The sequence below is a fragment of the Dama dama genome, chromosome 14 (assembly GCF_033118175.1).
Source record: "Dama dama isolate Ldn47 chromosome 14, ASM3311817v1, whole genome shotgun sequence".
Taxonomy (NCBI): domain Eukaryota; kingdom Metazoa; phylum Chordata; class Mammalia; order Artiodactyla; family Cervidae; genus Dama; species Dama dama.
Genome location: NC_083694.1, coordinates 29,946,971 through 29,961,194, shown reverse-complemented (window position 1 = coordinate 29,961,194; position 14,224 = coordinate 29,946,971). Strand labels below are relative to the sequence as shown.

At 39.6% G+C, this 14,224-nt stretch overlaps 1 protein-coding gene across 1 annotated transcript; it reads left to right on the top strand.

Annotated features, from left to right (window-relative positions):
- The first annotated feature begins 633 nt into the window (after positions 1 to 633).
- On the top strand, positions 634 to 6,756 carry LOC133069098 (cytochrome c oxidase assembly protein COX20, mitochondrial). The gene is made up of 4 exons (XM_061160218.1): positions 634 to 725; positions 5,810 to 5,924; positions 6,039 to 6,102; positions 6,486 to 6,756. Exons 1-4 carry the CDS (start codon positions 684 to 686, stop codon positions 6,625 to 6,627), a joined length of 363 nt encoding a protein of 120 aa, XP_061016201.1. The 5' UTR covers positions 634 to 683; the 3' UTR covers positions 6,628 to 6,756.
- Positions 6,757 to 14,224: the final 7,468 nt, after the last annotated feature.

Below are 14,224 nucleotides of genomic sequence, written 5' to 3'. Positions count from 1 at the left end.
TATTTTAAAGCAACTCCCTGATGAAACCAAAACGAGAGAGGAGGCGATGTGGGCGCGAGACCACACTTTGCTGGAGGCCAAGGCTGGGTGGAGCTGCCAGGGGCGCCCAGGGCTCGTCCCGGGGCGGGAGGACAAAGGACATCAAGGGGACGCGGGCCGCACGCCAGGACGGGCCGACTTCCGGGCCGTGGGCTGGGGGGGTGGGGGTTCCCGTTCGCAGGACAAAGCGGCGGCGGCGCGCACGGCTCCTCCGCGCGGCCCCGCCCGCCCCCGCCGCACGCGCCCGGCGTCCGAGCACGCGAGCGAGAGCACGCGCGCGGACGACGGTTAGAAATGGCGGTTGGAGACGGAGGAGGGGCGGGGGCGGGAAAAGGCGCAGCCTCCAGTGCCAAGAGCGCGGGTGCATGATTGCTCCCCTAGCCCTCCTTCTCCTTCTCTTCTCCAGGCCTTCGACCTGGGGAAAGCCCCGGTGGAGAAGACGTGATCAGTTCAATTGAACAAAGGAAATGGCGGCCGCACCCGAAGCTACCGGCACAGCCGCTGTTGCCGCCTAGAAGACTGGGAAACGCTCCCTAAAATGGCGGACAGCGAGGACGCAGGCGCGGGGCGGGGCGGGGCGGGGTGGGGCGTCCGCCCACGGCGGCCGTCGGCGGCGGGGCGGGGCAGCGGCGCTGACAGTCCCCATGGCGGCTGCGCCGGAGCCCGGGGAACCCGGGAAAGGGAAGGTAATTCGGGGAAGACTGAGAGGGGCGGCGGGGTGCGCGGGCGGGCGTGGCGGCGAGTAGGGTACGGGCGGGCGGCGGGTAAGGACACGGTCTCTGAAGCTGGGAGACCCTGGCTAGGAGCACGTGTCATTAGCTTCTCTGCACTCGTACAGCCCCCCATTTCGCGACATTTTTATCGTGACACGATTCAAGTGACCCAAACTAGGAGGATGAGGGGACCGATACCGATAACTTACTGCAGGCCCCAAGACTGGTCCCTGTGGAAAGAAAATTTTGCTGAGAGGCGCCTCATATTGTAATTGGCTAATAAAGAGTGAATTTAAAGTTTCCTGAGGACAGGTGCTAAGGCTGTATATATCACATTTAACATGGAGGAATGGGCAAATGCTGAGAAATGAAAACTTTGCTATATTCGAGTGAATGTATATCCAGAGCTGGAGGATCAGACGAAAGGATTTGAGATTTTTCCCGTTAACCAGTTTTCAGTCAACCACGTGGAGTTTGCATCATTATATCCAACCAACAGCTTCGCTGGCTGGCATTCGTGTCTTGCTTTGCCTTCTCAGCCCATCATCCACAGTTGTCTTTGTGGGCTACCCTGTAAAATGGATCATTTTACATCTGCTTAAAACTCAGCCGTAGCAGCCCATTGCTTTCAGGATAAATCCGAATTTCTCGATCTGTGATGTAAGTAACGGAGTGGGTTGCCATGCCCTCCTCCCAGGGATGGAACCCGAGTCTCAGGTCGCCTGCATCGGCAGGCGGGTTCTTTACCACCAGTGCCACCTGGGAAGCGTATAAAGCTCCTCACCTAACTCTTAACTGTTCAGTCTCTGATTCTTCTCATGCTTTCCTCTCCAAGTGTATTAAAGCTCAACAGAGCTATCTCTGGCCTCCCATGAACGGCTTCCTGACCCCAAAGGAGCTGAGGTGCTTCTGTCCTCATCTCCCTGACACCTTGTACATAGCTGTTACCATTACAGCATTATACTGAAAGTTAATTTATGTCTTCTCTTCCTTAAGAGCAGAAATCCAATTTTTATATCCTCAATGCATATTAAGTTCTCATAAAAAATACACAGGAAGAAAAAATTTTATCCATCGTAAACCAGAGATTAACGTTGGATCAGTTAAGAGTCACAAATATTTATGAAAGGCCCACTCTGCCACACTGCACCAAATCTGTAGATCTAGATCTGCTCAGCTTGAAAATTTTGATTGCTTCTTTAGTGTTCTTGCTGCTCTGGGGAATTTTCCATCTAAATTTGCCCTAGATGGGACACTTCCCTCCAGCTTCCAGTGCCAGGGGTGGGGTGGAGGTGCAGGTTCATTCTTGATTGGGCAACTAAGATCCCACATGTGACGTGGCTCAACCAAAAAATAAAATTTTAAAAATAAATTTGGCCTAGATCATCAATGGTTATGAACGTTGGATAAGTTGCTACCATATTTATTATCAAAGCTTGCCAGTTGTCTTGGTGCCTTTTCTGTTTTTCTTGTCTCACATGCCGATTGGAATATGCTTTAGTAGAACAAAAGGTACCCTTGTTTGACAGTTGAGTATTTCAAGAGGCATCTAACTTAAAACAGAATTCTAGACGGCTTTGTGAAGACACTGGGATCTTCAGTGGGCCTTTTTATCCCTTGTGTATGTGATTGTTCACCTTTGATAGAAGGTAACTCCTGTCATTTTAGGGTCATGATGGTGGTTTAACCCATTGAAAATCAAGAAAAGTCAATGAAAGAAAATGTTTAATTTTATTTGAAGTGAAACAACATGTTTCAAAGTCAAATGATTATCTGTGCCACATGTGCAGAGATGTAAAGTATGATGGATTTAGCAAAATGGCTTTTAGACATCAGTGGCACCCTTTCAGTGGAGGGTAGGGGATAGATGTCTTGCTGAATTGGGTTAAAAGCAGGGTAGGTTTCTAAGTGGAGAGGAGCACACATTGGTAACTGAGTTTTGCAGTAAAGAGCAGAAAAATGGGATGGTGGCTTGGGGGAATAGGGTGCTGAGAGGGTCATTTGTGTATTTCTCCATTGGAGATTAAAACAAATAATGCAAAAAGTAAGGGATAACCATTAGAAGCAAAGTCCTTAAGAGTAATCAGCTGCACAGTGAGGACTAGTTTTAAATAGTAGGGCCAGCTCCTCCTTGGAAATAAAAGGCAAATGAGCACTGATGGAGCAGATACATTTAACAGTGGAAAATGAAGCAGCTTTAATTTGACTTATTCTCTATAAATCATTAAATTGGCATTCTCGTTTAGAAATTTCTTTTTGAGCTTTCCTAATTCCATCAAGGTGTGCTGGTAAAGCTGCCCTTTTAAATCTAAGCTTAAAATACTAGTTTACCCTAAAATATAATCTATGTTTCAAGTCTTTAATTTGTTAATAGCAGGTGAACCTTAAGTTTGCAGACTACTTAGGGAATAAAAGAGGAATGCTAAATGCCTTGAACATTACAAGTAGAACTACTTCAAAAGGACTTCAGGCGTAGGATTCTTTCCATTTCTGAGACTTAGTTCAGATACTATCAATATATTGTATAAACTCAAGACTTTTATTACAGTATTCTGTATTTGCTTTTAAGCCATCACTAGTCTTTCAGATTTATCAGGAGGCTGTGACAATTCTCTTACTAGGAAAGGGAAAAAAATCTTAGTATATCCTTACCCAACTTTGAGTCAGGGTGGCATTAGTGGTAAAGAACCCACCTGCAGGTAGACCTAACAGAAAATTCCCTGGAGGAGAGGAGAGGACGGCACCCCACCCAATTCCGGTATTCTTGCCTGGAGAATCCCATGGAGAAGTCTGGCAGGCTGGTCCATAGGATCCCAGAGTCGGGACACGACTGAAGTGATTTAAGCACACACACACATCTACAGTTATGTACTTAGCTGTTACTCCTTATATGTGAACCCTGAAAGGGTTAAATGCTCCAATGGAAATGACAGGCTTTCAGGGTCAGACTGACTTCCACTCTGCCACCACTTATGAGGCTTCTACTTAAACCCTGAGCCAGTTTCAGAAATGTCATAAAGGCTGAGAATTAAAAACAAGGAATATAAAGAGCTTGGTACCTATAACCCCTTAGCACCTCTAAATTGTAAGATTGTTTAAGTAGACCAGCACTGGCTTCTCAACCTTGGTGCTACTGACATCAACCAAGACAGTTTTCGTTGGAGGTGATACATGTTTAGCAGGACCATCCTTGGCATCTAAAACCACATATTGGTTTTAGAAGTAACATTTAACAAAGATGTTTATCTTTCAAAGCAAGCTGGATTATTCTACCATTTGCAGTTTCAAAAACTTAAGTCTCCAAAGCAGTGTTTCTCCCAATCGCCTGCACATTTTGCTGTACCCTGGGGTTACACCAGGACTCCATTAGGGAAGAGAATCCAAATGAGAAGGTTCAGATGCCTTCAAAGAGCTTGTGCTGTCTTGGTTGGGATATGCAGTGTCTGGCATGCTATAGCTAACGCTTAATGGTTCCTTTCATTCTCTGTTTAAATGGGAAAGCCATCTAACATTCTCCCCTGTGATAGAAGCTGCTGGTCTCGCATCTAAGACCTGACATTAACCACCACCACCCCCAATCTCAGTCCTTTTAGCACCCTCTCCCCACCCAGGGCAGTGGCCTACCTGCAGAACAGTTCACACCCTCCCCTCTGGGGCCATAAATGCTACTGGGCTCTTGACCTGAAGGTAAGGAACAATTTTTTTTTTTTTTTTTGCTAAATTAAATGAAAGGCCTAGAAGTTAAATCCCAACCTCTTGTATATGAAGCTTTGTACTGAAGAGCCTGCCACTGGAGTCCGCCAACTTTAAGAGGCATCTGCTACGTTCAAACGTGTTGGGGGGGGGAGGGCGTGGGGCGGGGGTGGGGACAGGCAAAGACAAAAGAAAAACACAGTGATCTGAGAGTATATAACTTTTGCTTTATTAGGAACCAAGTCACATTGTCTTTTCTGCAGAAGCTTCAGCCAAAGCAAACAGTCAAGAATACCTTTATGTTTCAACCTTGAATCTAACTTGCCCTTCACTGTCCTTTCCCTATTTATTCCAAGCCAGTCTTTTACCCTTGTAGTATATTACCATCTAGGTATCATCTCATTCCTAAGAATGGGCAAGTGACTTCCTTTTTGAAAGTTACATTACTGAATTTTTTTTTTTTCCCCAAATGAATAGGAGTGCTGCAGCAAAACATTAAGTGTGACTTTAAAAAATGTCTGCCCCCCCCAACCCCAAAGTACAATGAGAGTGACGAGACATGAGGTTGAAAATGTCACACTTAAAGTGGCAGTATTTTTCAAAGAGGGAGAACAAATCCATAAATCCAATGCAGACTGTATAAAGAATTTAAAAACCATTTTAGCACTTGAAAGAACTTTAATTATCACCTAGCCAAACCCCTTCATTACAGACTGCAGGCCAAATAAGAAAATATATCCTACAGGTTACAGAAGTTAGTGGCAGAGCTGAGACTAAAATCCAACCCTCTTAGATTTCCACTTTTCATCACATCTAGATGTGGTTACTATGTACTTCAACAAAGAAATGAAGTGCAACTTCGTATCACAGGCAAGGAAACAGACAAGGGACTTGTCAAAATATTTATTATAAACAAAACTGATGTGCTGTTACTGGTTAACACAGATAAAATCTGCAGTCATCCTTAAAGGAATTTAAAACAGCAGTATACTAATTATTATAAGTAACATGGTTAAAACAATTTCACTTTCCCATCTGTTTCTCAAATTGTAATTATGCTGCTTTTACCTTCAGTGATAGCCAAATCCCCAAGAGATGCTATAGAGATACTTAAAGAGCTCATGAAATAATGTATGCCCCTATCTCCAAACCAGTTGATTAACAAATTATGGCATAACCATGATACCATAATCTACTTAGGTTTAATTTACTCTACCTCTTAGTACTTTCTGGTCAAATTCTCAAGGTTTCCATTTTAGATTCATTCATATTAGATACCAAAGCAGGATCGTTTGTTTTCAATCTTTGCCAGACCATCCTGAAGTAAAATATTCTTTTACTCAAAAATTTTTTATCTTTCCTAGCCCTTTAAACTCCTAGGAATTTTAGATGTTGAAAACATTCCCTGTGCACGGGATTCGATATTATATGGTTCATTAGGATCTGTTGTGGCTGGCCTTGGACATTTTTTGTTAACTAGTGAGTATATCTGTTTTTCTTCATGTATAAAAAACATTTCTCTATGTGTTTACAGTTTTGTTCTAGATGAAGTATCACAATCCTGATTATAGTGTTTATGATTCCTTTCGACAGGCAGAATTAGAAGATCATGTGATGTTGGAGTAGGAGGATTTATCATGGTGACTTTAGGATGCTGGTATGAGTGTTAAGTATTCAAGATTTTAATAAGGTTAATCTAATTCCAAAGCACATGCTATGCTCAGCAATCCCCCACTGGGAGATTCCCATCCTTACTTAAGATTATCTTAGAAAATGATATTGCTGAACTGCCTTTAAATATGTATATATACCCGTGTGTTTTGTGTCATTTGTCAAATCAACAGATGAATGCGACATCAGACACTGCATTAATGCCATGTCAGGGTTTATACTTCATTTAGGAAGGCCTCAACCTTTTATCCTAATGCTCACTTCATCCCTGCCTATGGTACCACTGACAGTCATCTGTAAGCTTTTAAAAACTTCAAATTAGTTCCCATAGGTATGTCATATTGGTAATTTATTCATTCTCCTTACTAGGTTCCACTGTAGGTATAATTATGCTAAGCTAAGAATCCAGGAAAGACTTGCCAGAGAAGGAATTAAAAACAAGATTTTATACGAAAGTACCCACCTTGATCCTGCAAGAAAACAAACCAGTGGCGGCGGCAGCAGCAACTGAGCAGTCTTGAGCATAGAAAACCCAGATACAATTCACTTCATTGTGAACAAAGCTGAGATGAACTACAGAAACATTTTATGTACCATAAGGCAGATCTCAATCAAGTAAATAAAGTATGTGTAAGCTGTAGTCTTTTTTACATGTCTGAGTATTTACAAACTTATTCGGGCCCTGTATCTGCGGTCAATATAGCATGATGGACTCACTTCAAATAATCCTTGTGTTTAACTTGCTTAGAAAAGTGTTTCCTTATAGTAAGCAGTGAGTACACCTGATGTCTCAAGAAATAAAATCTCAGTTGGATGTTAAAACTTGCCTTAAAAACAAAAGTCACAACTCTATTACTGCACCCTGTTAAAAATGAAGGGATACTTTCTGGTCTCTAAAGTCAGTGAAGTTCTATCAGACTTAAAACTAATGGATCATTGCTTTCCAATTGTTACTTTTAAAATGTACCCACTGCTTGACTGTATTCTCCCATTTTAACAGGTGAGTTCTCTCTCAGAAAGGAAACGTGATTTTTAGCTGCTCTAAATAGGTCTTGGAAGTATGCAGGGTTTTTATTTTTAAGTAGAATTTAAACTTGCACATGGCATGCATAAAAATATCTTCTGAAACTTGTGTGGTGCAAAGGAAAAAGAATTGCAAAATTACACACATGTTGTTCCATTATGTAAAGATATTCATAATAATAAATTGGCTGCCATTAAAAAAAAGCACCCAACACCCAACTAAACCCAGAACATTCACTCATTCATTCATCCATTTTTGGTTTTAGTAAATATCAATATGAAAATACTTAAAACACAAGCTTAGAGGCCTTTCTGGTTAAGGAATGACCACTGGTGGATAAAATCACAGCATTATTACTAGGACTATTGATTATCATGGTTAACTAAAATAGAGGAAGGAAGAGATGTCTTGAAACTTATGTTGTTCCTATTTTGTGCCTCTTTTCAGGATAGGTAGGGCTTGCTCCAGTTCACTTCATGAGAAAGGTACCATTTTCCCTCCTGTGCCCACCTTCTTACAGCTTAGGGTACACAAGTGTTTATGGTTTATCAAATGCCGTCTGTATCATGAGTGACACTGTCAAGCATGTACACAAAAGCTGGGATCCCCAATCCCAGGATTGATACTGGCTCATGGCCTGTTAGGAACTGGGCCGCACAGCAGGAAGTGAACAGTTGACTTCCACGAAACCAGTCCCTGGTGCCAAAAATGTTGGGGACCACTGTTCTGATCTTCATTGACCTTAATTATCTGGCCACCACCACAGGGAGAACCTTTGACACTGACTGGAGAACTAAGTTTCGCAAGATCATCTGCCTCCTGTTACTGGCATAAATCAAAGCGCAGTGCAGTCTACATTATGCAAATTGACCAGAAATAACTATGTGAACAATTCCCTAATGTGACAGTCATTTGTTCTAAAGGGCGGGGTAGGTGGGAAACCAATGAGAACTGACCAAATTTTAATAACATGTAACATATAAAATCAAGCCAATGGATTAAATAACTCAGTCCCTTCCAGCTCTAGCACACTATTATTAAATCTTACCCCAAGTTAAGAGAAAAATCTCTTGGCTGGCAAGAATTTCCAAGGCCTTCACCAGTAACAAGGTTAGTTCATTTTCACAGAAGACTGCACAAACTGGAGACCTGGATAAAAACATAAGTTTAAATACTTATTTGGATTACTTTTCAAATGTCATTTCATAAATTTACAGTATTAGCACGTTTTCTTCTTGAACTACTAGGATGATACAAAATGAATTACTGGACCACTCAACATGCTCTAGGCCCGTATCACACATTGCTACCAGATACTTTCAATAGGGCCTCCAAGTTGATCTTGACACTTCCACTTCTGGGTCCTCCAGTCTAATCTCCCACTCTGCCATCCAACTTCAAGCTAGTCAATTCTGCCAATCCTATCAGCAGTGTACGTCTGGCTCACCATGAACTGAACTCACCTCTTCGTTTCACTTAGAGTGCCCTCCTATTTCCTCTAACATTCTGTTGCTCACCAACTTCTAGAATGAGGTTCATCATCATCTCATTTAGACTCATATTAGTTGGTTTCATCTATTACCCCAACAGTGGTAGACTTTCATTGGTCACTGACTATAGCTAAGAACCCTGTCAATTTTTATCTTTACATTTCCAATAAAATGTCTGGCAGAAAGCAGTTAACAAGTCAGTTAAATTATTAAACATTCACTAATCCCCCTCCATCCAGCAGCTTACATGCTTTTCACACTTAAGCTGAAAGAGGAACCTACCTTCCAGGCCCACATGAAGGCTTCAGCTGCACTGCTTCATTATTCCATTAAATCCGATTTTTCACACTACGGTGTGATATAGCAGTAGGTACCAGCTAAATAGCTGATTAAAATAGAATTGTTGTCATTAGTAGGTTTAAAACTTTTTGTGGCTTATCTATCATACCTACTATCTTTAAGTGCTTTATTATGCAGTCCCCCTCTTCCCCCACCCCTCCTTTGACTTGTTTTACCTTTCAATAAAAGAACCTCAGGGTTTTTTAAATTAACTAGCTTTTCTCTGGACTTGTGATTTATATTGACCAAGTTTGCCAACAAATTGACTATCCCTAGTACCATTATTTGCAAGCATCTCTTCAGTCTACGTACCTCTACTCCATCGCTGGTTTCCCTTCGCTTCGCTTTTATAATGCGAGGAGGTCTATATAATAAATTCAGGATTCCTGTTTATGCACACTTTTCAGCAAAATGCTAGGTATCAAATAAGGTTTGAATCCTTCTATTCCTAGGTAAAAATCTGGTGGATGGGGATTAAGGCACCCCTTAAGTCATGTAAGGTACATGACTTTGGGAAAGCAGAATACCTTAATGAGGAAAGTAGAAAAAGTACAATGATTGTTTTAATTATAGTTTTTAATGGTCCTCTAGAATAAAATATCTTTTGGAAGCATCTTAAAAATATGGTCCATTGGTCATCAAATCAGGTCAGTTTATCTTCTACCACCCAAATACTGGTATCTTACACAGGATATTTTTGTGTGTGTGCATTAAGTTCAATATGTAAATTTTCTCTGAAAAGAGACGCTTTAGGGACAAATTATCTTACACAGTATTTTTCAAAGTAATACCTTTCAAAGTTTATAATGTAGGCGCTACTGATCAGTGTTGCAAACATGAGTCTTTTCGACTACTGCATTCGCCTTTTATTTTCTAGAAATTATAGACTTCACAAGTATTTTTATTTTGAGAAAACTACCACTGACTATATTATAAATAAATAATGAAGTGAAAGGTTTCTGTTGTTCACTAATATTCACATGTACTTAATGGGCAGTTATCTGTTCCACCTTTTTTCTAAGAATAACTTCCAGAGTTCTGTAAGTTAGAAAACACCTATTTTATGGCCTACCCTTAGGAGATTCAAATCAGCACAAACTGGTTTCTTACAGGGTGAATTTTCATTAAAATGTCTTCCTCCTTAAGCCCCAAGGACAAGTCATGTGACATGAAACAATGTTTTACAATCTAAATTCTAAGGCTGCTTTATAAACATTTTCCTAGTTTTTATGTTTTTTTTTCCTCCAATAGAAAGAAAGGTTGTGAATTTTACCTTTTACTCTTATAAGCTGTCTGCTCTTCAAAAGCCATTAAGAGATTGTTTTGACAGAATAAAACTGTTTCACTGAGGAAATTCTGATCTTTTTATTTCCTGTCAGTATAGTACTCAAGTCCTCTCTCATTTCACCAAAATACATTATTCTGAAGTATGTAGTGAGGAAAATTTCTTCTAAGTTTCATACATGCTTCTGAACTAACATAATCAAAGTCCTCGTCTTAGATTTCAATTCCTGATTTAATGGACTTTTGATATAAATGTACATTACTTCACTATCCAAAAGATGGTTTTCCAAGTTTTTATAGGCTGCTTATTTGTGCATTTACCATAGATGCAGAAGGATTTGGGGAACCCAAGGACATAGCCATTCTAGATCTCTTTGCATTAGAATATTTTAAGTATTTAAACTACAAGTAGGGTGTTGAAACATACAAAACATTAAAAGGAATCTGAACCATTAGAATGAGGAGATAATCTTAAAAGGACTTGGCTCTATTTGCATGCAGCGCCTCTAATCTATGCAAGAGGACCACCAACTAACATTCTACTAAATACGCTTTACATTTCAGGTATACAAAGGACCTATTAGAACTTTTTTTTCCTTCTAATTATAAACAGATCTATCCACCTAGTTACTAATTTCTCCCTTTCCCCTGTCTTTTTATTTTAAAAAGAGTTCTAATTAAGGTGAGACCCTGGAAGCCCAATATAACAAGTGTTAACGTACAAGCAGCAATTAATTTGGAATACCTATTGGAATCACTGGAACACATTTACTTGGGCCCTTTTACTCTTCCACACAGCACATTCACATGGACAGACTAAGGAAAAGGAGATGAAACTTAAATCAGCACATTATCTTTTATTTTAAAAAAAAAAAAACAAAAACAGTACGCTGGAACCTTTTGTTGTACTTGACCATGACTCTCCCATCTCCCTTAACTTCAACTAAAAGGGCACCTTAATAATAGCTAAGGTAAAAGATTATCCTGTCATTCAAGTAAGCTTCAACTGCTCTCATTCTATGTATGCCTGAATACTTCTGAAGATTTCATGCTGTGCAAGCTGTCTACAGTGCCTATCTCCAAGTTCTTGATTGCTTTTATTTTTAAAAGATTTTTCAGCTGATGTTAATTTGTGGCAATGCTTCTCAAGTGCTTGGCAAACGTAAAATATTTTACTAGCCAAAACTAATTTTACTTCATATAAGATCATGTAATGGGAGTCTTAGAGGACTGGCAGGAAGAACATGCAACAAGCAGTTTGGTGTTTACAGGTTCCAAACTCGGTGCTAGCTTTGCAAGCCTGTTGTCCCTACAGAACATCCACTTGTGCAAATACCCAAGATGAACTGAACATCCGCAGTAGTTAACTGCTGTGCCACTGGTGTAGCACTGATTTTAACTGAAATACTTAAGGAACTGAACCTTTCCATAAGACATTTCTCCATTTGCCTGGACTGTTACTACGCCATCCCTTTCAACTGTTTCTCATACCAACAAACCCAGTTTTATTTAAAAGCAAAACCCCTGTTCCTTTTCAAGATGTAAGTTTATGTTGATTCCTGGCATAAAGAGAAAAAAGTTACAATATTCCTAAAGTAATTAGAATTGACTACTTAAAATACATGATTAAGTTCTTGTCCCAATAACTCATCTAACCAAAGATTACAGATGTCCTGGTCTAACAGTTACCTGCAACATTTACTCCCATATTGGATCCACAATCACAAGGGAAATTACCAACTGTCTACATGTCAAACAGTACTTACTTATTCAGCTTCTCACTTGGACAGCACATTCTCAACCTGATCACACAATGTATAGGTGTTACCTTTTTTGAGTACTCTGGGTTAACCTTTTGAGTAGTATCACTACCTATTTTCAGTCTGCTATTCCTCATGGACTAAACTCCTTGGGCAAACACTAACCTATCACCTGAATCTTTCATCGGCTAGAATGTTAAAGTATATATATGTGTGTGTGTGTGTGTGTGTGTGTATGTATGTATTACTCTTAGTGTTATCTTTGTTAGCCATAACCCTACCTAAAGCTATTTTCTGAGCTCCAGCTATCTCCATGTTTGAAAGTCACTACTGTGACCACCAAATAAAATGCCATACCTTATTAGCAGAAATTAAAAATTAGGTTATTAGCTGTTCACATGTATGAGTTTACAATTTAAAATTAATGTTAAGGTCATGGTTTTTAATTTTTTCTATTGCAACACACTCGAGGACACATACCACTTCTATCAGTCCAGTAGGTCATTTCCAAATTAATTCTTAAGGATTTATTTTTATTATCAAGGTTAATAAAGACTAGTTAGGTAAACAATGTATTTTTACTGTCTTGTAATCATGTACGTGTAGTACGATTAATAGTACTAAGTAAAAAACTGGGCATTAGAACACCCCAAGTAAAACTCTAGGCACTGAACTGGCCACAACTATCACCTGCATGTTTGAGTATAGGAGCTGACTGATGACCAAAGTCACATTTCAAAGTCATCCAAGGAAAATGCTCTCCACTATCACAAAAATATTGCACTCAACTATTTCTAGTTAAGTTTAAGGCAACTGATTTTAAGAGACTGAAGTTTACGTGAGTAATAAATCCCAATCTTTTAAGAGATCTGAAGCAGCTGCTAAGCTTCTTAAAGCACTAAAGGTCCTTTAAAATTCATGTGTAAGCAAGAGTTCCAATACATAAACTAAGCATTGCAACTTACTGCCAGGTCATTATCATACATCCGTATACTTTCATTAAGTATTACTAAAATGTTAAAACCTAAACCCATTTTTGAGCTCCAGAGCCCCAGAAATATGAACAAGTTTAGATTCAAACATCTTAAGAATTTTAGAAAAATGGCTTTAGAAGAATAAGGTTCCTTCCAAAATGAGTTTTCTGGGGGGTTGAAAAGTAGATGACTTTTCTGTCCTATAGGCTCCACTTTTTTTTAAAGAGACAGTTTAAGTTATATGTGAATTATGAGAACTAAAATGTTTTTTGTGTCTAATACCAAAAACGTTTTTTGTGTCTAATACCAAAAACTTCAACTTAGACTACCAAGATACAAGTTTATACCTTCCTTAATTTCTCCTTAATATATTTATCCTGGTTTTGGCTTTCAAAACACATCAAAAACACACTTCCAGATCTACAATCAGTTCTTCCTATGTAAAAGGTGTCTGCACCACTGCCTTAAATACTATCAAAATATTTTGTTTGTGCAATGGAACCTGTTATAAAAACAATCTTAGGATAAAAAGCCTGTTCATATATGATGTTCATAGGAAATCATGTCAATTCAACTCCCACACCTGAGGCATATACAGCATACCATCTTTCCATGAATGTAAATTCCCCAAGAGTTGAAAAATACTGAGTCATCTTTCCTTGAAAAAAATTGTTTTTAAGAAGCTTTAATACCTGTTGCTAGCGTTTAAAACTAGTTTCATATTTCTTATTTTCCGACAGGCTCCTAAGGCTAACAAGAGCTTCTTTTCTACATTTAACGTAGCTTGTCACTTCAATGTCAAACTGGTTGGACTCAGCCTTCATCCTAAGATCTCACCTTGCTGTCTGTGTATTAGGGCCACAAGTCAGTCTCAGGCTCCTCAGTCAGAGCTGGAGCTCTCCACCCAAGGCCAGGTATGAGCATCAAGATGTAAATGACCAACAGAGATAACTTTCTGCAGTTTCAGTTTTAACTTTTATCATTTCTTTATGCTGTTTTTGTACCAAGTAACCAATCTAATCCAATTCTTGCCTCAGGATGGTAGGTATAATCAACTATATGCAAAAGTTTCTAGTGAAAGCATCTCTTAAACAGTCTCACAGATGAGTTTTCTAAGGTGTAGCTGGGACATCTGTGTTCAGATGTTTATCCAGTTTTGCTTGCCATAGAGGGGATGTAGGCAAGGGGAGAGGTGAACAGTAAACAAAGTCTTTTGTTTATAGATCTTGTTCTGCCA